This window comes from Callorhinus ursinus, unplaced genomic scaffold (genome assembly GCF_003265705.2).
Source record: "Callorhinus ursinus isolate GAN/ISIS: 27379988/994484 unplaced genomic scaffold, GSC_fseal_2.0 scaffold4, whole genome shotgun sequence".
Lineage (NCBI taxonomy): Eukaryota > Metazoa > Chordata > Mammalia > Carnivora > Otariidae > Callorhinus > Callorhinus ursinus.
Genome location: NW_027397066.1, coordinates 117,472,357 through 117,498,289, shown reverse-complemented (window position 1 = coordinate 117,498,289; position 25,933 = coordinate 117,472,357). Strand labels below are relative to the sequence as shown.

At 42.6% G+C, this 25,933-nt stretch overlaps 1 protein-coding gene across 1 annotated transcript in view; it reads left to right on the top strand.

Moving 5' to 3' along the window:
* Positions 1-25,933, top strand: part of TBC1D9 (TBC1 domain family member 9) — a 114,570-nt gene that overhangs the window by 82,261 nt on the left and 6,376 nt on the right. The window contains exons 11-17 of the mRNA XM_025874233.2: positions 137-254; positions 1,730-2,015; positions 2,465-2,594; positions 15,094-15,192; positions 15,340-15,408; positions 19,867-20,107; positions 25,125-25,190. Of these exons, the coding sequence (XP_025730018.1) occupies positions 137-254; positions 1,730-2,015; positions 2,465-2,594; positions 15,094-15,192; positions 15,340-15,408; positions 19,867-20,107; positions 25,125-25,190 (1,009 nt within the window). The remainder of the gene's footprint in view (positions 1-136; positions 255-1,729; positions 2,016-2,464; positions 2,595-15,093; positions 15,193-15,339; positions 15,409-19,866; positions 20,108-25,124; positions 25,191-25,933) is intronic.

Here is a 25,933-nt window from a genome sequence, read left to right as displayed (position 1 = left end):
TCTGGCCTTCTGCTAAGACGTTTGCTGACCCTGTGAGACTAACGCAGTAGTTTTTCAGGTTCACAAAATTTCTTGTGTTAACGTGTGTCTGATGTATTTAAAATATATTTGATGACACCCTTTTTCGTTGCTTTAGGCCATGAATATTGTCACGTCCGTACTGCTGCTTTATGCCAAAGAGGAGGAAGCTTTCTGGCTGCTAGTGGCTCTGTGTGAGCGCATGCTTCCTGATTACTACAACACCAGAGTTGTTGGTATGTGGGGGGTACTTAACATTTTAACCCATGTCTGGTCACAAAGATGTTTCTAGAGCCAGGATAGTGGCTAGAACAGCATTTCCAGATACCATTAGCCAAAAGAGTTTCAGACTACTCCACTTTCCCAAAATGGGAATGAGAGGGCTTGAGTTAATATGGGCTGTACACAAAGGAGCCCCATGGAGCTTGAAGGAATATACATTTATCACTGTTAGAGAAATTATTGTAGGAAACACTCAATGTAGGTGTCACTCTGTGGCATGTGGGAATGGCACCAAACATGTCGACCATTGGTCAGATTTGACAAAAAATGTTTTCGTGAAGCCCATGGAATCTATGGACAGCAGAAGTATGCAAAAAAAAAAAAAACCCCAAAAAACAAAAATTTATCCAAGACTAAGTTTCTGCAGTATTTTTCAGAACTGATTTCATTGCAAAATGGCTATAAGCATTTAAACAAATTATTGGTGTTACTCCTTATAATCCTCTCAAGTGTTAGACATTTCATTTTAGCAGGACAAGCTTTTTGTTGCTCGTAGTAAAATGTATGCTTTATGCTTCCCTCTTGTGCTCTTCATTTCTAAACCTTTTCACACTAATTTGATTCACTGGAAAAATTCTCCAGAAATGTCAGTAAGTTGATCATGAGTGTGTATGTACAACTGAAATGCTTTTTTTTTTTAGATTTTTTTTTTCTTTTTTAAGTAATCTCTGCATTCAACATGGGCCTCGAACTTAAAACCCCAAGATCAACAGTCTCACGCTTTACCGACTAAGCTAGCCGGGGGCCTCTGGCATAGTTTCAAGTTTAAAAAACATTAAACAAAACAAAACAACAACAACAACAAAAAAAAACCCCTCATATGTGGGGACATGCATCCAGAAAAGTAATAAGTTTGCCAAGAAATGGAGTTGTATGATATATCATGAAAACTTTCTTCTTCTTCTTCTTTTTTTTTTTTTTTTTAAGATTTTATTTAGTTTTTGACAGAGAGACATCGAGAGAGGGAACACAAGCAGGGGGAGTGGGAGAGGGAGAAGCAGGCTTCCCGCTGAGCAGGGAGCCCGATGCGGGGCTTCATCCCAGGACCCAGGGATCATGACCTGAGCTGAAGGCAGACACTTAACTACTGAGCCACCCAGGCATCCCTCATGAAAACTTTCTAAACTGACTTTTCCAACAACCCTTATGGTTGTGTGTTATTGCTCTTTTGTGGTAGGGAAGCAGGACAGGAAAGCTCCAGAAAGAGAAGCACCCAGAACTAATCTGCTGACCGCAGGATATTGACACCTTGGTCTAGTAACATAGTAACTAGTAACAGGGTAGCAGCAGAACAGTTATGAGAAAGGAGCCGAGTTGTCTCAGCAGCAATTGTGAGCTGGGTTATCTTAGCCAAGCCGATTGGTGGGGTCCCTCAGTAAGAAGGTGCGGTGGGTTCACCTGTGGCCTTTTGTGCCCGCCCCTGCTGCAGGTGCACTGGTGGACCAGGGTGTCTTCGAGGAACTAGCGCGAGACTATGTCCCCCAGCTGTACGACTGCATGCAGGACCTGGGCGTGATTTCTACCATCTCCCTGTCTTGGTTCCTCACGCTGTTTCTCAGCGTGATGCCCTTTGAGAGTGCAGTTGTGGTCGTGGACTGTTTCTTCTATGAAGGAATCAAGGTGATATTCCAGTTGGCCCTGGCTGTGCTGGATGCAAACGTGGACAAACTGTTGAGCTGCAAGGATGATGGGGAGGCCATGACTGTTTTGGGAAGGTAATGCACAAAGCCTCACTTTGTTGTTGTTGTTACTGTTTTTAAAGATTTTTTTATTTATTTGAGAGAGAGAGAGAGCGTGCACAAACAGGGGGAGGAGCAGAGGGAGAGGGACAAGCCGACTCCATGTGGAGACTCTGGGCTCGATCTCATGACCCTGAGGTCATGACCTGAGCAAAAATCACGAGTCAGATGCTTAACTGACTGAGCCACAGAGGTGCCCCCTAAGCCTCCTGTAAACCACCTCTGGTTTCTTCTCTGAACTTGCCTTCTAGCTTTCTCCTTGGTTTCATGAGTCTTAATTGGCTTGATGGTAATCATAATGCCCACTTTTGTCTGTGGCTGAGGATTTATCTTCATATGCAGGGTTTATAGAACATGGGTAGAGGACTGTAATGGGAGAATTCCAAATTAGCCTCCGGTGACTTCTGTTTCATTTCTTGGTCCAGGTATTTAGACAGTGTGACCAATAAAGACAGCACACTGCCTCCCATCCCTCACCTCCACTCCCTGCTCAGTGATGACGTGGAGCCCTACCCTGAGGTAGACATCTTTAGACTCATCAGAACGTCTTATGAGGTGGGTCTCGTTTCCTGCCTGAGTGTTACAGTGCTCTGAGTGTGCTGGGAGGGACTCTGCCGGATGTGTGGCACCCACTTCCATTGCTCACTGTGGGTATACCCGCTTCCTTGCACCTTCGGAGAACTAATTGCCAAAGCAAACAGCTGCCTTCCAGCTGACAGCCTTGAGCTCTGGAGATGGGAACTGCCGGGGGCCTAGGACTCCCACTGGGTCTCAGGCCATGGAGCAAATGGCATGCATGACAAGCTCTGACCTTCTCATCCTTTGCCATGCCCACCCTGAAGCCGGATCAAGGAGCAGCTCAGATTCCACTCTGGACGTCTTGAGGAGGAGGGGCTGTCACGAGCAGGCATGGGGTGGTTGACCTGTACACATCAATTCACTTCCAGTTCTCGTGCCAAGTACTTAGGTCTTCTCTGAAGAAAACAAGCCAAGTCTCTTCAGTCCATGACATTCTAGAGAAGAACCAGAGTCCTCGTATTTCTCTAAAATTGCTTGGCCTAGGTGGGGGAGGATGCCTTCTGGTTCACGATGACCTTGGATCTAGTGCTGAATCTCAGAGTCGAACTAAGGGAGTTTCTAGGGGCGAAGGAGCCTGTGTTATGTGCTCAGTGGCATTTGATGGTGTGTGGAGCCCTGGGGACTCAAGTGTCCATAATACCTTAATGGTTTCTTCATTTCCTGATCCTTGGCTCTGACACCTTTTATAGAAATGATCAGTAAGAAAGAGCATGAATATTCTGCTGAGCACACTACACCCTCACGGATGTTTTGGAGTTGTAGGACTGTGGTTGTCAGCATTCCAACTAGGAACAGCCTGGATTAAGGGAGAAATAGTGAGGGACAAGCTGAGGTCAGAAAAAGCCTCTTTAAGAGAATAAAAAAATTGGTGCTTTAAAAAATATTGGTATAGATCCAGAAACCTTTTCAGAAACGTGTGTCCTTTCACTCATAAAGGGGGCAAGACTGATCATTTATTATTTTTAAAACTTTTCATTGACGATGTGTATTGAAAACAAAACATTTTTTGTATCTTTTAGAATCATGAATAATGTTTATTTTTAAAAATGTAGAAAGTGGAAAAATATGAGGGAAAAATAAACTATATTCTGTAAACTGTATTTACCCTCAAGTATGTTTTTGTATTTGCAAAATACACTTAAAAAATTAAGTCCCTAGTAAAAAGTGCTTTGTAACATCCTATTTTTAACTTAAAATATACCATGAGCACTCTCTAATATATTAAATATTGTTTAAAGCCATTATTTTTTCTTTTTTAAAAATTTAAATTCAATTAAATATAGTGTATTTTTAGTTTCAGAGGTAGAGTTCAGTGATTCATTAGTTGTATATAACACCCAGTGTTCATTACATCACGTGCCCTCCTTAATGTCCATGAGCCTGTTACCCCCACCCCCCAGCAACCCTTAGTTTGTGTCCTGTGATTAAGAGTCTCTTAGGGCTTGTCTCCCTCTCTGGTTTTGTCTTGTTTATTTTTCCCTCTCTTCCCCTCTGATCCTCTGTTTTGTTTTTTAAATTTCACATATGAGTGAGATCATATGATAATTGTTTTTCTCTGATTGACTTACTTCGCTTAGGATAATACCCTCTAGTTCCATCCGCGTCATTGTAAATGGCAAGATTTCTTTCTTTATGGCTGAGTAGTATTCCATTATATGTATGTACGTGTGTGTGTGTGTGTCTGTGAATGTATACACACACACACCACATCTTCTTTATCCATTCATCTATTGATGGACATCTGGGCTTTTTCCATAGTTTGAAAGTCATAATTTTAATAGATTCTTAATATTCTGCTTTAATGAAGTACCAAAATTTATTTAACTGGTCACTTTTGTTGCAAATTTATTTTGATTACTTCTAAATTTTCAGTATTTTATGTCAAACTTATGTGGTATGATTATATATATGTTATATATATGATATATATTCTATATCCTGTGATAAACTTGTACACAATTATCACATCTCTGATTATGTTCTTAGAGTCCATTCTAAGGAATAGATCTATAGCACTAGATAGAAAGTATGCATTATTTCCAAGCTCCTAGCACACAGTGTCCAATTTCCATGAAGATTGTCCCAATTTATATTTCCACCAGTGGAAATTAAGGATGGCTATTTCACTTCAGTCTCTCCAAAACTGGTTATTATCACAACGCAATAAAGAAACATCATTGCCTCAGGACTTTTGGATAACACTCTGTTGGAAATTTTGGATGATTATTTTTCCAGAAAAAGAGCCCATGTGATTAAATGTAATAGTTATTATTATAGTGGTGGGTTGTTTTTCTGAAGGCATCCCCTGAAACCGTTATTGTTAAGAGAATTCTGGACCAAAGTCATAAAGCTTAGTGTGTGGAAACTCAGCTTTATTCTTGACAGCAGATAAGCTAACAACATGCTGAGGTCAGCACGTGAGCCATCTGTAATGGGAAAGAGAATAGAATGGGGGCAAGACCAAGGGCTGGTTTCCACTTACATCCTGTCTGGCTGATCCCTGATGGTGGCCCTTTGGCTGTCAGACATCTTGTCGCAGGATACAGCTGCAGTTTCCTTCCTCTGCCTGGATAGACAACCCCTTTTATTTATACCAATGCCTGTATCACCTTGTCTTTCGATGCACAATGACTGTTTTTTTTGTTTTCTCTACTTCGTGTCACCATGCTGCTCATAACGTTCCCGTGGCTCCCCAGTGCCTTACAGTTCAGCCTAAAGAGACCACCACAAATCCTTTTTTCTGTCCTGACCATTAGATTGGTGGTTCTCGGTCTCACCTATGTATTAAAATCACTTACAATTTTTTTCAAAGTCAACCTTTTAAAAAATGTGAATTCCCAGGTTCCATTCCAGACTGATTAAATCTGTGTCTTTGGCATGAGGCCTAAGAAATAAGTATTTTTTAAAGGTTCCCCAGTTGGTCCCAGTGCCTGGTGAGGGTTGAGAATCCCTGCCCTAGATGCAGAATGGGGCCAGTAGTCGCAGAAGTTGGTTATAACCTGGTTTGAACTAAGGCATGACACCAGTCTTCTGAGGTGTGCAACAGATTTATTTCTGTGCTTCAGGATACTTAGCTAGGAAGACAGAAAAGTAGGAGAAACACTGAAAGTACATTCAGCTTTGAGGTCTCATCCAGGACTCCCCCGGTGGCTGGAGGTTGGTTAGATATTGATCAAATTTCTCCTGCTGAGATGATAACTTTATTCATAAAAGCCTCATGGAGAAATTCTTGCTCATTTTAAGTTCTCCCAAGACCCTACTGGAAGGAATTATACAGACAGTTTGAAAGACAGTGTTGTTCTTTGTGCGCCCTGTGTGTGAGGCTCTGCAGTTTTGCAGAGTTATACAAGAGGTACAAGACAAAGCCCCAGCCTTCGGGTTTGGTCCATAGACCAAGATGACCCTTAAAGGCACAGGGGCACATGAATAACCTTACAGCAGGCACATGACCACCACAGAGTCTCTTCATGTTCAAGACAACCCAACCCAGTGGGTTGAATCTGAGAAAAGCAGGGGAAGGGTGTAGCTAATAAAACTCAGGGAGGAGTTTGTGCAGGACAGGCCGTTATGAAAGTTCCAAATAACGTGTTGAGCTTATTAATGATGACCACAAAAGTTACCGCTCACTGAGAGCCTACCTTGTGTGGGCAGGGTACGGGGTGCTTCACAGATAAGCCCCACCAGGTAAATATTAACCCATTTTTAAGGTGACAATGGAAGCTGAGAGAGCTTGAGCTAGTTTTTCCAGGCCACACAGCTAAAAAGTAGCTCTCTAGCATTAAAGCTAGAGCCAGTGGGATTTGTCTGGGTAGAACGGAGATGGAATTGTAAGTGTACATATGGACGTGAGGTCAGTTGGTCCAGGAGAAGCTGGCTAGTTGGGAGTCTTCAAACCACTGATTGATTTGCAAGGTACTCAACAGCCCTTTGGAAGCGGAGGGGAGTTTTTCTTCAAGGACATTATTTCTGCTCCCTGTGCAATAAATTGGGAGTGGGGAGAGCTGAAGGAATAGACTAACAAAGAAGATACTACAGTTGTATCAGTGGGGAAAGACCCGGGAGATACAAGAAACACTCTTTGTCTATCCATTTATTGAAAAAAATCTTTATTTAAGATGTTATAAGTGCCTGTCTTATGCCAGGCATCATGCCCGGCCCTGGGGATATGTTACCAACACCTCGGTGTGAATATTTTTCTTTCTTGTTCTTTCATGTATTGAGGTTTTCCAGCACAGTAGAAATCCAAAGGGTAACCTGATGCATTTCCATGACCTATCACACAGTCCAACAGTTACCAACATTTTTCTGACCTCTTTCATCTAAGTCACTTTTTTTTTTTTCTGGAGTATTTTCAAGCAAATTCTAGACAGCACATTATTTTACTTGTAAACCCTTCATTTTTTACCTCTAACAGGAAGACATTTGGGGCTTGACATTTTTTGCTAAAGCATAGCTTTGATTTCCAAGTTTAATTCTTAAAAGACTGTCCATCCCTCAAAAAAGAAATGTAGACCTCTAAATTAGTTATCACCAGTTGTTTGTGGGACCTTAGTTATAACATTAGTACATTTTGCCTGATCTTTAGATATGTGCTTTTTTCCTCCCCCTTTTGCCAACATTACTAGGAGTAATAACAGCTACCGTATAATAGTTGTTTTCCCTGTGTAGCACATAAACTTCTTACCCAGCCCAAAGAGGTAGGAATAATTTTCCCTGTTTTGCTGGTAAGGAAGCTGAGGGTCATCAGTTTTCATGAAATTTCTGTGGAATGTGAGACTTGCATCCATATCTGGCTATGAAACTGTACCCTCTCCATAATGCCCAGCTGTCAAAAGCAAGTCTCCTTTATAGAGGCCAAACTTTATGTTGTGGGTTTTTTGGGGTTTTGTTTTGTTTTGTTTCGTTTTTAGAGAGGGAGAAGGGTTGTGGGGTAGAGGGAGAGGAGGAGCAAGAATCTTAAGCAGACTCCATGGCCAGCGCAGAGCCCAATACGGGGCTCGATCTCACAACCCTGAGATCATGACCTGAGCCGAAACCAAGAGTCAGACACTTGACTGAGCCACCCAGGTGCCCCAATGGTGTATTTTTTAAAGAAGATGCTCTAGAGCCGGTGGCAAGTTCACGTGACTGTGCATGCAAGGCAGACACCAAGTGGGCAGGGGGTGAAGGCGTGGGGAAAGGTGGCCTCGGGGTCCTAGGTGGTAACGGCCTGTGTGGTGGTGGGGCAGTCTCTTTGCCCACTGGAAATAAGGAGCCACTGTTGCCAGAAACTCTGAGTTTTCAAGAGAACTTGGAGATCTTAATTTTATTTGAATTGTCCTAGTTTTCAAAATACACTCTATGCCAAACAATACATGCCATGGTCTTTGTAGCCTACTGGCTGCTGCTTTGTAATTTCCACAACTTTTAAAATAAAATCAAGGTAAATATATATTGATATAGGGCATTGTGCTTTGACTTTTCTGTGTCCTATCAGAATCAGTGTCAAAAGACTGAGAGTCAGGTTGTGTTTTTATGCCCCTGTTACAAGTGGTAGAACTCAAGAGAGGTTAAGTAGCTTGTCCAAGGTTTCCCGGTATGTTGGAGCTGAGATTCAGATCCCAGGTCTGTTGGTCTCTACTGCTACTCGTTATTTCTTACGTTTTAACTAACATGTTCAAGCTCGCTAATAATTAATCAGTTCATATGGGCTATTTTACATTGAAGCTGACGGAAGTGTTTTTTTGTCAACCTTCTCGTGTGACAGAGGCTTTTCTAGCCCTTTCTGCTAGGCAAAAATCTCGAAAGAGTTAGTACCTTGAGGAGCACAAATTTGGTTATAAAATAAGGGCCTGCTTTCTGACAAGGAGTTATGAAGGTGTTGCATGGATATGAGTACTGTCACGAGTTGAGAGTTCTTTAAAAATCAGAGGACCCTGGAGAGGCAACCCAGTCAGCAAACATGCGACTCCAACAAGCAGAGTCTTCACACTGACTTCATATCCCGATCCCTTCTTATCTTCTTCCTCATTCTTCTCTCCTCCACCTGAATACCACCACCCCACCCAACACATAAGTGAACGGGACAGACAGATGCCGCCACCGCAGACGAAGGCAGGGGGAGTTTGCGGGAAGTACTCCTTCAGCTGTTTGAGAATCTATCACCCATCCCTTGGTCCCAGCCTCCCACAACTTCATGCTGTTTTTTCTAGGTCCAGAGGCTCACAACCCCTCTGTTCCTCCTCTCACCCTCCCCCACTCTTCCAGAGCAGAGAGCCTCACTCACCTAGACACTTGGAGATTTTGGACCAAAGAAAGGACCCTCGTGTGTGAATGGTGTTCAGTCCTCTGGCCAACAGCGAACCCCATTCTGTATCCCAGGAAAATAAGTACCCCACAAATTAAGAAACATTTAAGAGGCACTTTTGAGCATAGTTTCAATGAAATACTCTTCTATAAAAACAGAAGCTATAGAGTTTGGATTTTAGAAATGATGCCGCCTTTTTATTTCAATAAATGTCCCTGTGGTAGGCAGGTTTGTTCAGATCATTCCAGGGACTTACGGCCTAAACTAACTTTTGTGTTTGTTTGTTTGTTTGTTTGTTTGTTTTGTTTGTTTTGTTTTTTAAGCTGCAGCATTTGAATATTTCTAGTCCTCTCTGGAGGATTTAGAAAGGAGGAGCCTATTGAACTTGGTGGAGACTGGCCTTGTGACCTCTTTCTCAAATCTGTGTCTGTTCTTCGTCATCCCTGTCTCCCCAGCCACGGAAGGGAAAGCTTGGAGGGATGCAGGAAATCACAGGGAGGCTGCCCAGCATGGACAAAGCTCTTGTCCACCCGGGAACGATGGTGGGGGCGGGAGAGACCAGGGAATGTGAACTGGGGACTTGAGACGAACTGGTCCGCACATCATTCCTTTATCTGAGCCGCCTGCTCCTTGTCCCAAGTCCGTACGGCGAGAATGGGAACATTTGGACCACAGGAGGGGTGAAGTGGTACAAAATGAAGGGCTGAATGCCTAGTTGTTAGCTGGTGTAGGCAACCCCAGGGGAGTGGGGCGGAGCAGCAAGACAAGGAGGCTCTGCCGACATTGAAAATGCCTCGCAGCTCGTAAAAGACATTAGAAGGTAGATTGGAAAATTAGAAAGAGGCTATAGAAACATTCAGATAAAAATTGAGTGGGAGAAGAGATGTAAATGAGGTGGATTATTTTGTTTATTATTTAAGGAAGGGTAGATTTTAGAAAAATAAGATAATTTTAGGCTCCTTCACCCCATCACTAAATTCTATTTGTTAGGAAAAGAATTGTTACCTTAGTGAATTATTTCTTTTCATGGAGCTGAAATGTGTAGTGCCTGGGAGAGAGTATGACACCTAGGCCCTTGTTTCAGGTAATGAGAAATGTTGGCTCCAGGATGTACTGAGGCACCTTTTGTTTGCCCTATTTTTAGCATTTCATTCTTTTCTTTCAGAGCCCCTGCAAAAGGTGGGAGAGAAAGGGGGAGAAGGGGAGAGAGAGAGAGAGAGAGGGACCCAGTCATTCTCATTGCTCATTTTCCTTTAGACATTCTCCGGAAATAGCTAGTCAGGAACTTGGAGTCCATGGTTTCGTTTTAGGTTGAGACTGTTTGCGTCAGATGGAAGAGTCATTGTATTTCCATTGTGTTCTGTCTGTGGCCAGTCCCAGAGAGAGGGTCCTGCCTAGCAAACAGGAGGAACCATTTCTAGTTGAGGAACAACTAGATCTAGTTAATTAAATATCAATATACAGGGCTCTTTGAAGGTCAGACTTGGGGGGGAAATAATTCTCTCTTTAGCAGTCTGCAAAGATTATCAAGCCAATGTTTAATATTGGTTACTATTATTGGTAGTTTATTTTTTTAATTTATTTTTTATTTTTAAAGATTTTATTTATTTATTTATTTATTTGCGAGAGAGTGAGAGCATAAGCAGGGGGAGCAACAGAGGGAGAGGGAAAGCAGGCTTCCCGCGGATCCGGGAGCCCAATGTAGGACTCGATCTCAGGACCCTGGGATCACGACCTGAGCCAACGCTTAACCGACTGAGCCACCCAGGCGCCCCTATTATTGGTGCTTTATATTAATATATCTATCTATAACAGCAGTTGTACAAGGACAGTTTTGGGGGTCTCATTTTACAGAGAAATAAACTGAGGTTCAAAGGACACGACTAAATTGTGTAGAGTCACAACAGCTAATTAGTCAAAGTATGTGAATTTGAATCAAATTTTGTGTAGTTCCAAAAATCTATGTTCTGATCTACATAGAGACAGGAAAGAACTTATTGTCGGATAGAATGGTAGGTCGTGGAGTTACGGAGCTGGTATCTGGGCCTCAGACTAGCAGCTCAGCCCCTGTGGAACTCTGGGTCACTTATTTAACTTCTGTGAACCTTGGTTTTCCCATTTGTAAAGTAGAAGTAACAGTACCAACTCACAAGGTTACTGTAAGGAGCCCACGACATGGCCTGTAATGGCTCTGCCAGTTATTGGTGCGATAAAATTTAGTTTCCTTCTGTGTCACAACTAATGTTTTCTTGTTAATCAAAGGCATACTGTGGCCCAGTTTGAAGTAAAGCCAGTTCTCTGTTGTTAGCATGTACTTTGCAATGAATACTTTACCAGCTCTGTGGACTTGGACAAGTCAATAGTTTTTGTTAAACTTCTGATTGCTTGTCTCTGAAATGGGGAGAAGGAAAGCGCTTTCTTCCTGGTATTATCATTGGGATTCAACGTATTCAGCAAGTATTTGTCGTACACTTATTAAATCAGCATTGTCCTCCACTCCAGTGGACACAGCCTCTGTGCTCATTTAGTAAGCGGGGCTGGGCTGGCGGCGGCGGCGGGGGGGAGGGCAGATAGGTATAAGAAGTAAAAACCAAGTATAAGGTAAAATGATAAATTCAAGAAGAAGCACAGCAGGTAAAAGTGGATGTGCCTTTTCTCTGCAGGTCTGTTTTTCTGGTGAAGTGACATTTAGCCAGGACACAAATGACATGGGGAAGCAAGCCCATGTGGTTTTTTTGTTTTGTTTTGTTTTTTAAAGATTTTATTTATTTATTTGACACAGAGAGACACAGCGAGGGAGGGAACACAAGCAGGGGGAGTGGGAGAGGGAGAAGCGGGCTTCCCGTGGAGCAAGGAGCCCGATGCAGGGCTCGATCCCAGGACCCTGGGACCATGACCCGAGTGGAAGGCAGACGCTTAACGACTGAACCACCCAGGCGCTCCCAGCCCATGTGTTTTAGCAAGAAGCACATGCCAGGCCGAGGGGGCAGGCAGCGCCCAGGCCCTGGCTGGCGAGGGGGCCTGCATGACACTGACACGTTTGAGGAGCAGCAAAAGGCCACCGTGACTGGAGGGGAGTGAGCAGAGGGGTAGGGCAGGTGAGCAGAGAGGTAGCTGCTGGACCAGGGAGCACGTGTAGGACGGCTAGGCCTTAGTGAAGACTCAGAATTTGGCCCGCTGTAAAGCGCCTGGAGTTTTCAGCAAAGTAGTGTCATCGGCCATAGGTTTAAGACAGAACATTCTTGCTTGTGGGAGCAAAATAAAGGTGCAATGCTTCGAGGAAGCAGGATCAGTTTAGAGGCTATTGTAAGAGATAGTAGTGGTTTCTACTAGGGTGGGGACAGGAGAGGGGCTGAGCAGTGACCGGGAATCCCTAGGGAGTAGGTTTTGATAGAGGGAAGAGGTCTAAAGACGAAACCCCGGAGCTCCCCAGGGTTTAGAGATGGGGACGATGTGCAGAGGAGACAGAAAAGAAGTAGCCAGTGAGGAATGAGGAGAACCCAGAGGATGGGATTAAATGGAGTTAAAGCAAAAGAGATAAACTTACGCCAAGCACCATAATAAGCAGTTTATAAGTGTTAGATCTTGTATTGCTTGGAACGCAGACCAGGCGGTTGTAACAAGAGACTCCAAAACAGAGTTAAACAAGATAGAAATTTGTGTGTCTTTCACTTTCAGTCCGCGTAGGTGGCTCAGGGCTGGTGTGGAGCCCAGTGGCATTAAGGACCCAGGCTTTTTCTTATCTACTCTTAAGAAATGTCATATCCCCACAGGAAGGAGATAGGGTGGGTGTGCTCTGCTCCTTTAATAAGCCCTTGTTCGTGAAATCTCTACTCACATCCTATTAGCCAGAATCTAGTCACCTGGCCACAACAAGCCACAGGGGAAGCTTGGAAATATCTTTTGCTGAGCATCTGGGTACTCGCTGAAATTTTGAAATATATACATGCAGGGAGAACAGATTGGGAAGACAACTGCCAGTCTGTGTGACAGCCATTAGGTACGTCTCACAGTTGACTTGGCTAGATAATGCTAGTCCTCATTTCAAAATTTCCAAAACTCAGTGTTCTCTCTCTATACCAATAAAGTCTTAAACTCACCAGTAATTTCTCAACTCCCTGATTATCACTCTCTTTTCAGATTGATCCATCACGTTCTGTCCTAAAATGTTACACCATAACTTCAAAGCCACTCTTTTACTTAGAAATAATTATAGATTCAAAGGGAGGTAACAAAGAATTGTACAAAGAAGTCACATGCACTTTTCGTTCAGTTCCCCACCACCACCCAGGGCTGACATCCCAAACAAGCTTATTCAGATTCCACCAGTTCCGTATGCATTGTGTGTGTGTGTGTGTGTGTGTGTCTATGAAGTTTTGTCACATGCATAGCCTTGCATAACTACCACCACAGTAAAGATCCTCAAGTGTACCATCACAAGACTCTCAAACTACCCTTTATAGCCACACCCACCCTTCCCTCACCCTATTGCTAACCCTGGCAAACATTAATCTATTCTCCCTCTCTATAATAATGTTATCATGATTAATACATAAACAAAATATGCAGTATGCATTCTTTTGAGATTTGCCTTTTTTCCTTCATCACAATTTCTATGAAAAATAAATCCTAGTCATTTTGTATAAAACAGTTTTCGTGGTTTTTGTTTTTGTTTTTTACCCTATTTCTTGAGTAGGATTCTGTGGTACAGACGTACAAAGACAATGTTTAGGCCCCCTGTTTAACATACTCCTGTAACTGTTACCCAGATGAATATGAGCACCCTAGAAATTCCCTTTGTGTCCCCTTCCTGTCACTGTCCATCCATCCAAAGTTAGTAATTCTCTTTTTTTTTTTAAGATTTTATTTATTTGACAGCGAGAGAGCACAGCAGGGGGAACAACAGAGGGAGAGGGAGAAGCAGGCTGCCCACCAACCAGGGAGCCTGATGCGGGGCTCGGTCCTAGGACCCTGGGATCACGACCTGAGCCAAAGGCAGATGCTTAACCATCTGAGCTACCCAGGCGCCCCTCTCCTGACTTTTAAATCCATAGGTTATGTTTGCTTTTGAACTCCATTCATAAATGTATAATTCCATTCATACGGAATGAGCTCTTTTGGTTCTGGTTTATTTTGCTTAGCATTATGAGTGTGAGATTTATCCAGATTGTTCATTTTCATTGCTGTGTAGTAATCTATTGTGTGATAATATCACAAATTATTTATCCACTCTACTGTTAACTAGCATCTGAGTGGTTACTTGCTTTTGGCTAATAGTGGCACTATGAATATTCTAGCGTATGACTTTGGGAAAAAACATACATACTTTTTGGGGAAGGTACTTAGGAATTTATGTGTCATAGGTATATGTATCTATTCAGATTTAGTAGATACTGCAGACAGATTTCCCAAATGGTTGTACCAATTGATATACTCTGAGCAGCAACATATGAGGGTTTTGGTTGTACCATAACCTTGCCAACACTTGATATTATCTGTCATTTTTTTTCTTTATCCTTTCAATGTGTTGATCCATGACAGCCATTGCTTCCATGGTTCAAGCTTCATGCTTTAAGCAGAACTTCTTTGTTTTTCTTTTGCACCACTAGGAGATCTAAAACTTCGTATATTCTTTCTTTGGCTTTTGAAGTTTCATTCAACAAACATTCAGGTAATAGGAGGCATTTTGGAGTTTGGAAAAGTAGCTAACCCACAGTGTCTGCCATCCAAAGACAGTGTAGGTTTCTGAACCAGGACAAATGCTATAGAGCTGGAGAACAGGAACAGGGAGCCTCACACAGACATTTCTTCTGACCTCCCAGGCTAATAGTAAGCTTCAGATACTTCCTTTCTTCTTGTCAAGAAAATTCTTCCTTTGAAGCATTTTTTCTTACACAAATGGCCCTTATAGCCTTATTTAACCTTTTCTTCCCTATAAACTGTTGTTGATTTGAGCAACACTCATTTGACTTTGACATTTAGTTCAGTGGTTAAGAAGCATGAGAATTCCCTGTTATTTACTTATGGTTGCTAAATTGTTTTTAAAATAAATGAAGGCATAGTCTAGGATGTCTGTCATTTCATAAGAAATTTCTTCTATGTATCCGGCTTGTGTCTCCATAAATCTTGATACATGATACTATGTACTTTAACAAATTTCTCAGAAATACTGTTGTTGCTCCTTTCTAGAAATTTGGAACCATCCGGGCAGATTTGATTGAGCAGATGAGATTCAAACAGAGACTGAAGGTGATCCAGACACTGGAGGATACTACAAAACGGAATGTGGTAAGTCCTGTAAAAAATAACAAGTGGCCTTCTCTCTCCATAAATTCCTGCTGGACAGACTGAGATGATTTAAAAGAAGAAAATCAGAAACTTTCCCAATATAATGTCTTTGAGATTGTGAAATTCATTCTGTCTACCTTCTTATAGGTCCGAACAATTGTGACAGAAACTTCCTTTACCATTGATGAGCTAGAAGAACTTTATGCTCTTTTCAAGGTGAGTTTCAAAGTAAATCCATGTACATTCAGGGGAATAAAAGAGTTCACTTTAATGATTCAATCAGTTCTAGGTTTTTCTGTTAAATTGTTAAGGGACAGCATGAGGATCAACATGCATAAATATGTAGAGCTGAGAGTATGAAAATGGAATGCTTAATATGAAAAATAAGCATATTCTTATTACTCATTTAAGCCGATGTTTTAGCTTTGTTCCACTCCATATAATATTTTAGCTGTTTCCTTGGACTTGACAAAGAAGGGTATTACTTTATAATACTCATTGGAATGATGGCAATTGAGTTTAAGTGCTGCTTGAAATTATTGTAAATTGTGATTTTTATCTTAAGCTGTATTAAAGCACCCTTCGAGCTTTCCTATATTAAGCTATGATAGAGCACACTGAAAAAAATATGTAGCTAGAGTAAGCATAAAGCCGTTCAGCTGTCTAAGGAAAAGCCTGATTGGTTAAAGTTCTGTGGTTTTCATTCCATCATTCAGCCCATACCAATCTTTGTCCTGAATGACAAAACATTTTATTAGTAAATAAAGCAAAGTAGAATTTTTTTCTTCTAGAAAAAAAATACTTCTGACTGTCATTATCAACCTCATAGGCAAAGATGTGGTAATGAGCAGGAGAAAACTTTTAAAAGATGTCTTTTATGCTGATAACCCATTTTATCCTGATTTCTAATTGGGTAGCTTCTTGTTTGTAGTGCCTTTTACTGCCAGAGCTAAACATGACTATTTGGAGGACTGCAGAGATAGCAGGAAGCATACAAGAAAAAGATCTGTGTTGAATACTAATAGATCTTAGAGTCAGAGCATGTGATAGCTGGGAATGTTTTTGCTAATATTCCTACTTGCGTGTTAGCTGCTTACTGAAGAGCACCACTATTTTATTTTATTTTACTATTTTTTTTTAAGATTTTATGTATTTATTTGTCAGAGAAAGAGAGAGAGAGAGCACAGGCAGGGGGAGGGACAGAGGGAGAAGCAGGCCCCCTGCTGAGCAAGGAGCCCGATGTGGGGCTCGATCCCAGGACCCTGGGATCATGACCCGAGCCAAAGGCAGACGCTTAACTGACTGAACCACCCAGGCGCCCCACCACTATTTTATTTCTTCTTGTTTCACTGGGGCCTACTCTAGTGTCTCTGCCTGGCAGGTGCTCTGAACATGTGTGTTGAATACATAGGTAAATTAGTGATCAGTTATTCATCTAGTATATTTTCTGCATGTTTCTGATGCGGGTGCAGAGAGGTTGAGGTTTCACGGCTAGTTAGTGATGCCCTTCATGCAGCCCAGCAGCATGACCAGCAGAGTGGACACCACCCCCTCCCCCACCAGCCTCCATTTGGCACTTGATGGTGAAGTCTTTATAGTGTGCCAGCCCATTCATATTTTATCCATATACCGTAACTAACTGCTCAATGTAAGCTGGTTATCCATAAGAAAGGGTCCCTCTTGGTTCCATAAAGGAAAAATACAATGATCCAACTTGGATCAAAACAAAAAAATACAACGATCCAATTAAGATCAGATTTTAAAAGGATGCTGAGGACCAGAAGAAAAGTGCTTCACGGGGTGATGTGGGGGTTAGAGCTGGGCTTTGGGTAAGTGAACAGAAGTGGGAATAGCAGCCGGAGGCAGCAAGACCATGAACAGTTAACAGGAAGGGCATTGATATTAGAAAGAGGAGGCCGCCTTTGAGGGACACCCGGGAAAGGAGGGCCAGGCTGGTTGTGCGGAAGTCCCAGATGCAGAGATTGCTGAAGCCATGACTTCTTAGCTGGGCACCCCTGCGCTCTCTGGTCAGCGCACCTTCAGGTACCAGGTGTGTCCTGTGGACCCTGAGAATATGCCTGAAGAAAGCACGCTGTTCTTAGACTCCAAAGCCCTGCCTAAGGCTGTGTTGACAAACAGGAGTTCCCCAAATCTACGGAGCACCCCAAGAAAGAATCTGAGACTTGGGAAGGAGACTCAAGAGATAACTGTGGGGGGCGCCTGGGTGGCTCAGTCGTTAAGCGTCTGCCTTTGGCTCAGGTCATGATCCCAGGGTCCTGGGTTCGAGCCCCGCACCGGACTCCCTGCTCCGCGGGAAGCCTGCTTCTCCCTCTGCCACTCCCCCTGCTTGGGTTCCCTCTCTCTCTGTGTCTCTCTCTGTCAAAGAAATAAATAAAATCTTCAAAAAAATAAAAAGATAACTGGAACCCAAGATAAAAACTTCAGTTATGGGGGCGCCTGGGTGGCTCAGTCGTTAAGTGTCTGCCTTTGGCTCAGGTCATGATCCCAGGATCCTGGGATCGAGCCCCACATTGGGCTCCCTGCTCCGCGGGAAGCCTGCCTCTCCCTCTCCCTCTCCCCCTGCTTGTGTTCCCTCTCTCGCTGTCTCTCTCTCTGTCAAATAAATAAAAAAAATACACTTCCTTATGGACTCTCTTTTGAGTCTTCTGAACACTTTTAAGTGGTTTTAAATCACTTGAACAAACATTTGTTGAGACATCAGTATGTGTCAGACACTCTGCCAGACTCTTTAGTCCTTTAAAAAGCCAATTTCCAGGGGGTTTTCTGCAGATAAAAGGAAAGGTGCAGTCCTCTCCCAAGGTGCTCATAAACTTGTCAAACCACTAAGCCTACATGGGACATTAGTGTAACATTGTGTGTCAACTATACTCAAGTTAAAAAAAATAATAGTAAAAAAAAAGTTAAACTTGGAGGAAAAATGTGGAAAGGCTGCCACCTTGAGGCACGTTTGATGGAAAATGTAGTTCAAGGCCCCTTTGCCCTAGTTTCTCTTGAACTCTCTAAATGAGTCCTTTGATCCTTTTTGGATGTCGGGGTCCCTGGTCCCCACATGATGGAGTATGGGAGCTTATCAAGGAATAGGCTCGTATTTTCCTGATGGTTGGGAGCACCATGAAAGTACCTGGACCCACATTCAAGCCTGGTTCCAGAATAACTTGAATGCTTTAGCTAGGAGAAAATGCTCTGGGCAACCCTTCATCCATAGCTCAGGTAAAGAGGACCCCTCCCAGGGGCGGATCACCAACACCGTCCCACCCACAGAGGGCTGCTGGGCATCCCTTCCCGCTAGATCCTTGCGGCCTTTCTGATCTCAGCCTCGCCTGCCTCCCTCTGACAGCCTGCACTCCAACCTCACCCCTGCAGCCAGGAATACAGTCCCAAAGCCCTGATGTACCCTGACCCGCTTCCTTCATTTTCCCGAGGCTGCAGTGCAGAAACCTGGCTTTGGCTCTGCTCCCCACCTCTCCTTCCTCTCTTGCCTACTCCCGCTCCTCTCTCTTTTAGTTTATTAGCTGTGATTCCCAGTAAACAATTGTGGTAGAGACATTTGGGCTTTGCTCCTTTCTAAGTGAGAGCAGAACTGAAGTACCACACACACGACGAATTCCCCCTTCACACAACTCCCAGGCAAGGGGGAAAGATCTGTTTCGAAAGTGCTTTTTTTCTGTTGCAGTATTTAAACGTTACTGTCGTGAAATACTCAGACGGTACAATAGGGAATAAAGTGAAAATAAAGTCCTGCTTTTCATACCTCTCCCATTGCTCCCATCTACGCATCCAGAGCTAACTGTACATGTCGGGGGAGGGGTGTCCTTCAGGGCTTTTCTATTACGGGTTTTATCTTTGTGGTCTTCCTAGAGTGGATGCATATATCTACCAGAATCAATATGACTTCGTGAATAAGAGGCTGCCTTGTTTCCAAGGACAAACAGGAAGCTTTTTGTTGTTTCCAGATCTCTAGTCTCCTTACCATAGCGATTCCTACTCATAATTTTTCTAAAGCTATTTTCAGATGTGCGCAATAAGACCACACGTTTGTAGCTTGAATACTGTGACTATGATATTTAAGTAATTTCAGTCACTGAGAGGCAGGGGGTGAGTGGGACACCACACTAGGAATTCAGAAACTCCCAATGTCATCACGCTTCTGCTCTGAGTAACTGGTCGGACGACCTTGTGAGAGCCACTCAGCCTCTGGGCTTTCTCACCCTTACCTAGAAAACAAGATGGTCAGATTGCTTAAATTACAGAGCCTTTTCAGGTTAACGTTCTATTTAATTTTTTTAAATAAAAATTTTTGTTTATTTTCATGGGATTTATTTTTTTAAATTCTCGTGAGTGTGTGTGTGAGAGGGAAGAACATAGGCGTACGGGCAGGGATGTTGGGGGGAGGGTCCCTCTCTTCACCTGCCTCCAGGAATCGAACTGGACCTTTCACACCAGATGTAAGCTGCAGAGGTGGTCCACGTGGAGTTAGTGGTTTGGTCGGGTGGAGATCTGTGTCGAACAACGGGAAGACAAGGAGCCCTGAGACCAGACCAGCACCCGGGGAGACGCACACGGGTTGACCGAAAGCCTTTTTCCAAACGTCAGGCAGGGCCCTTTTCTTCCTGGTCGCGTCCCCGGTAATCCTCCTGTGCTTTCCTTTTTCAGGCAGAGCATCTCACCAGCTGCTACTGGGGCGGGAGCAGCAATGCGCTGGACCGGCACGACCCCAGCCTGCCTTACCTTGAACAGTATCGCATTGACTTTGAGCAGTTCAAGGGCATGTTTGCTCTCCTCTTTCCCTGGGCCTGTGGAACTCACTCAGAAGTGCTGGCCTCCCGCTTGTTCCAGTTATTAGATGAAAATGGAGACTCTCTGATAAACTTCCGAGAGTTTGTCTCTGGGCTAAGTAAGCATGTGCAGTTATGGCATGGCCTTGGAGGGGCTGATGGGGCAGTAACACCTGCCCCACTCCTGGTGGTCCTCTGTGCTGCCGTCAGGGCCCCAGCCCTGCACTGCCCGCAAAGATTGGGTTTAGAAGGCAGAGGAGCACATTTTAAAGTTTGCAAACTGCTGGTGACATTTGTTTTTAGTGAATGGATACACTATATGATTAAAGCATTTCCTTCTACATTGGTTAGTTCTCAGCCCTAGTTAAAATACCTTATCAGAGAATTTGCAAGACAGTAAAATGCCAACATAAACACTGAAACCACAGACTATGAAAGCTTACAAGAGAAAAAGAAGTATTTGGGTGGATTGTTTTTCTTTGACAAAAACTGTATTTCATAAAATTGTATAAAGGAATATAAAAACATTTCATAATGTTTTTAATAAAGGGCTGAAGAAACCACACAACAGTTCTGCAGTCTAAATGAAGGTCTTTTCTCTCCATTTTGCTTGGAGGAAGGCCCGTCCGTCCGTGAGCAAGAGCGCCCCCATATAACAAGGAGCACGCGGTTTCTGCCTCTCAGCCTCACTGACCATGATTCTGTGTTAGCAGGACTGCCCTATGTTCTTTTGAACTCTTGTTCCGTTCATAATTGAGTAGAAAAGCTATAGGGGTGTAGAGCTTGGCCCGCCAGATACGAGGTTGTGGTCATAGCAGGCATTATGTCAGGCTGCCAGAATGAGAGAAGAAGGAAAAAAAAAAGTTGATTCTAATTGTGCCACTCTGTGACCCTGGCCATGGCCATGTACTTTAAAACAACATGCCCTAGGAAAGATGAAGAGGTCAGGTATAGAGCCAACGATGATTCCAAAAAGTGCTCTAAATCTTTAAGAACAATGACTAGTAAAGCTTTGTGAAAAACCAAAATAAAAAAAAAAATGACTAGAAGGTATAAAGGCCCCAGGAAGCTGATGGTTTTTAAAAAGGCAAAGGGGTATAAATGAGATGCTCTTAGGAAGGAAGAAATTATTTGTATAAAGCACTCATGTATGTGTTTAAAGGGGGTAGGGGACATGGAAGAACTAGCCTTTTTTTTTTTTTAAGATTTTATTTATTTGAGAGCGAGAGAGAGAGCACGAGCAAGGGGGGAGAGGGAGAATCAGGCTCCCCACTGAGCAGGGAGCCCACCCGGGGGCTCGATGCCTAGACCCTGAGATCATGACCTGAGCTGAAGGCAGCCACTTAATTGACTGAGCCACGCAGGCATCCCCAGAACTAGCCTTTTTTAAGTGCAGACGCTGTTCAGATGCTTTAGAATTCGTACTTGATCACTAAATCCAAACAGTAGCCTTTTGAGGGGATAATAATGATAACTACCACTTATACAGCATTTACTCTGCTCCAGGCACTGCCCTAATGCTTTATGTACATTTAATCTGCCTAAGGCGCACTACAAAGAGTTTGAACCCAGGCATTCCAAGGGCACAATTAGTGCTGTTACTATTACGCTTTATTACCCACCTGCTTACTATTATCATCCCCGTTTTCAGTTAAAGAGATGAAGGCTTTGAAAGTTAAATAACTTGCTGGGACGTTAGTTTTTAGCGAGTCGATACTTAATCTCTTACTGAACTGAACTGCGCAGTCAGTACCTGTTGGGCCCAGGATTCAAACAAGGGCTGTCTGTCCTGATCGCTCACCCTTTTCTCACTAGTCTATGCTGATGGCAAGCAGGATAGTTTTTAAGGAAGGAGGAGCCATCAACTTTTTTAATACACAAGTAACACATAAGTACCTTGCACTTTTTAAAAAAAGTGAAGCCGTCCAAACGGGGCTAAAGACCCCTTTGACCCTCTTCTAATCCTTTCTGCCCCAGGGTAACTACTTATTACCAGATTGGTCGCTATCAAAAGGAGATTTTTTTAAAACTTCTCTTTTGACATGGATAAGGAGGAGGGAAAAGAGACCAGTTCTGCATGTAGAAAGTGATAGAAATAAATATAAATATTTAATTTACTTAAGTTCAGTGACTCCAGTAAGAAAATACTCTTTAAAATCTTCAAGAAAGGAAAGAAGCTTGCAGTCTGGGATAGCGAAAACACTGGAAAAGAGTATTTAGCCTTCTCAAAATGCAATCGAGTTCTTGAGCAAAGTAAGCCTTGCCCTAGATACTTGGGAGGATGCTCAGAGCTGTTGTTAGTTATGTGGGTGAATTATAGTCATGGAGATAGACAGAAAAGAGAGATTCTGTTCATGCTTTAAACACTAAAAAAAGAATTCTGGAAAAGACGGATCATTAATTTTTTTGGGGGGGATCAGTAATTTTAATGTCAGTCCCCCGAAAGTTCCCTCTAGAAATTCATAAACAGGTGGTCTATATGGAATTAGAAATAGATTACTATCAGAAGCCACGAATGAGCTGTATCTCCTTTTCCAGTCGTGTTGCTGAAAGGCAGTCTCTAAATATGTTATAGATGTCATGATGCGGCTGGTCATTTGACAGCTAAAACTCATTATAAATGGAAAAGGTAGGAGTATATAGAAGTTGGTGATTGGGTGACTGGCTGAACACTGCCCCCCAGGGGGGATGGTTAATGAATCAGTTTCAACAGAGTTCTCTAGTACCTTGGGCTTGATATTTAATCTCTGATCATTTCTTCATTTGCAAATGAATTACTGTCAGGATTAAATGAAATACTTCTAGTAGAGTTCCTGGAAGGATGCCTGACTTAAAAAGGGTTAGTTATTGTTACTATAATTACTCTTCATCCCCCTCTACTGGACTCAGTCAGCAACTGAAGTCATGGAAAAAGAGGAGGCCAAATTAAAACTGGGAAAGAAAAAAACAAAACAAAACCCACTATTGCTCACCAAATTTTCCAACTAAAGTCTAACGTCTGGTACTTTGAGTATTAGGGATCTGAAAGAATGACTTCCTATGTGAAGTTGACTCAGTAAAGGGCAACCCTAGCAGCTTTATAACTGGAAAAAAAAGGGAGAGAGAAAAGAGGCCTACTCACCAGATGTGTGGGCTACATGAAGCTGAGAAAGACAGCCAAAATGTTGGATGACAAAAATGAGATTTGAAAAAAAAATTCCCCATGAAGAAATGATTGGCAAAACAAATTGGTAAGGATAAACCAGAAATCCTAAATTTTAAGAAATGATTATGAGAAGGAAAAAAGCGGGGGGGGGGGGCACCTGGCTGGCTCAGTCAGTGGAGTGTGTAACTCTTGGTCTCGGGGTTGTGAGTTTGAACTGCATGTTGGGTGTAGAGATTACTTAAAAATAAAAAATCTTAAAAAAAAACCTACTTAGGGTTTTTACATATGGTATAGTGGGTTCAGGCATGGGATCTAGAGTCAGACAAATCTAAATCCAAATCCTGGGCTTGCCACTTACTAGCCTATGACCTTGAACACAGTACTTACCATCAATAAGCTCAACTTTCCTCATCTGTAAAATTCGGATAATATTTATGTCCATCTCATAGAATTATTGTGAGAGAAAAATGAACTACGCATGTTAAGTAGATAGCATGGGACTGAACACAAAGCAAATGATTAATAAATGTCTGTCATTATTTTCATGGTAAGTATTAGTTGGTGTGCAAACATCTTGAGGTTTAGTTAACCACGTGGTCAATATGAAACTCCACAGTGAAAGAGTATAAAAAATTGAATGCAGACTCAGGGTATATTAGTAGTGGAGTCCAGAGTATATCCACTATTCTCTGAAGTGGACAAGAGGCTTCTGGAACTCTCTCCAGAGAGATATTGATTGACAGGGTGACACGTAAGGTGGATGTGCATAAAAGTAGGGAAAGGTATACAAACTATGTCACATGAGAAAGTGGAAAATAGATAAACTTGCCTTGAAAAGATAAGCTTGAGGGAGACTGGTGTGTTATCCTCAGAATCTGAAGGGTCGTTGTATTGAGGCAACAGACCTATTCTGTTTGGCTTTAAAGAGTAGAATAAGGGGGGAAAAAAGCAGTTCTAAACCTTTTTTTGAGTCATGGACTCTTGGACATCTAATAAGGACTATGGACATTTTCTCCCCCACAAAATGACATACCCACATAGAGACAAAATTTTACATTTTAGGGACTTCCTGGACTTTCTGAAGTTGAGATTGCAGGTTAAGGATCCTAAGACTAAAAAATTGCAGAAGAACTTTCAATTAATTTAAAGAATACATTGGTGGAATGGAATGCCCCTGGTGGTGACGAGCTCCCTGTCCCTGAGTGTCCCAGCAGGTGCTAGACTCTCCTGTCTTTTGTGGAGGAGGGGAGATGCCTACATTTAGGGGGACATCGGACAAGACAACCCCTGATGTTCCTCCTAACCCAGATTCTGTGATTCCTCTTTTCCCAAAGCTGATTAATCCTCAACTAGGTGCTCTGAGGCAAGATATTTACAGAGGATTTTCTGATTCCTGAAATACACATGGACTTTAAAGAAAGAAGTAACAGTTCTTTTGATTGAAGTGATGGTGATATAGTGGCAGTAGATTAGGAGGAATTAAGCTGAAGAAACATTTAGGAGACCCTAAAAACAACTAAAAGGGATTTTTACAGTGAGTAATTGGAAGCAATCTCAAACATATTTTGAGATTATTTCTGAATTCCATTAGAGTGTTGAGACCCAGTCATATGATTTTTCTTAATAGTAACACCTTTATTATGTGCCAGGCACTATTCTAAGCGTTTTATACATGTTAGCATGTTTAATTCACACATTCCTTTGATCCTGATGTCAAGACCACTGTAGAATCTTCTATTTATCGTCCGTCCTTATATAGGGGAAACTGAGGTACAGAGAAGTTCACTCTCTGAAGGGCATATAGTAAGTACGAAGGATTTGGAACCAGGCATCCTGGTCCCAGAGCTCTTAGCCCAACTATGTGCTGGCCAGACCTGTTACCCAGTGTCTTGATTTCAATTTGCAAAAGGTAGACTTTTCAAGGGAATGCTAAGCCCAGAGGGGTCAGTAGTACACACAATACATTCACATTGGGACTTATGTGATTCTAGGTGCTGCGTGCCACGGGGACCTCACAGAGAAACTCAAGCTCCTGTACAAAATGCACGTCTTGCCCGGTAAGTGAGCTACACAGAGGAGCTCATGGATCTATACCAGGACCCGGTTTGAAATCTCTTTTTTTGATATTTAGAATCACTCACCGGTCACTAAGGATGAACGGAATAGTAATTAACCTACGTAGGTTCCTGAATCATGTGCTTGATTCTGTGGTCATTTTCCTGTCTGAGGTAGGAGTTGTAATAGAAAAGAGCAGACTTCTGCAAGAGCGAGAATAGCATTTGGTAACTCATGGGATACAAGGGTTGTGAAAGAGAAGAGAGGGTAGGAACCTGAGATTTTGAGTTTAGAAGGAGTCGTTTTAACACAGGAACGAGTGGGAAAGTTGGAGACGTTTTGAGCTCAGATTTTAAAAGGTTGGCCTGTAGCTTGGATGTAGCTAGCAAATACTTAAAAAAAAAAATGAGGGATTAGCATTAAGGATAGAGACAGGGTAGAACTATAGATTTGAGAATTATCTTTAATTGCATACAGTTTCCTAAAATTTGGTTTGTGAAGCAGCATTTCACAGAATTTAGGAGAATCTTAAAAAAAGGAAGATGTAAAGGGACACTGTGGTGTGAGGTTGTTAAAAAGGAAGATGGAGTGAAAAATGGAGTGAGCTCCCCGCCCCCCATAAGGCGTTCAGGGCCCCCGGTGATGTGCCCCACTCCACCTTTGTAACTTCAGCTTCTCACCCTGCCCCTTGTCACTTCTTTAACAACTAAAGCACACTTTCACTGAGTCACCGCTCTGCCAATTT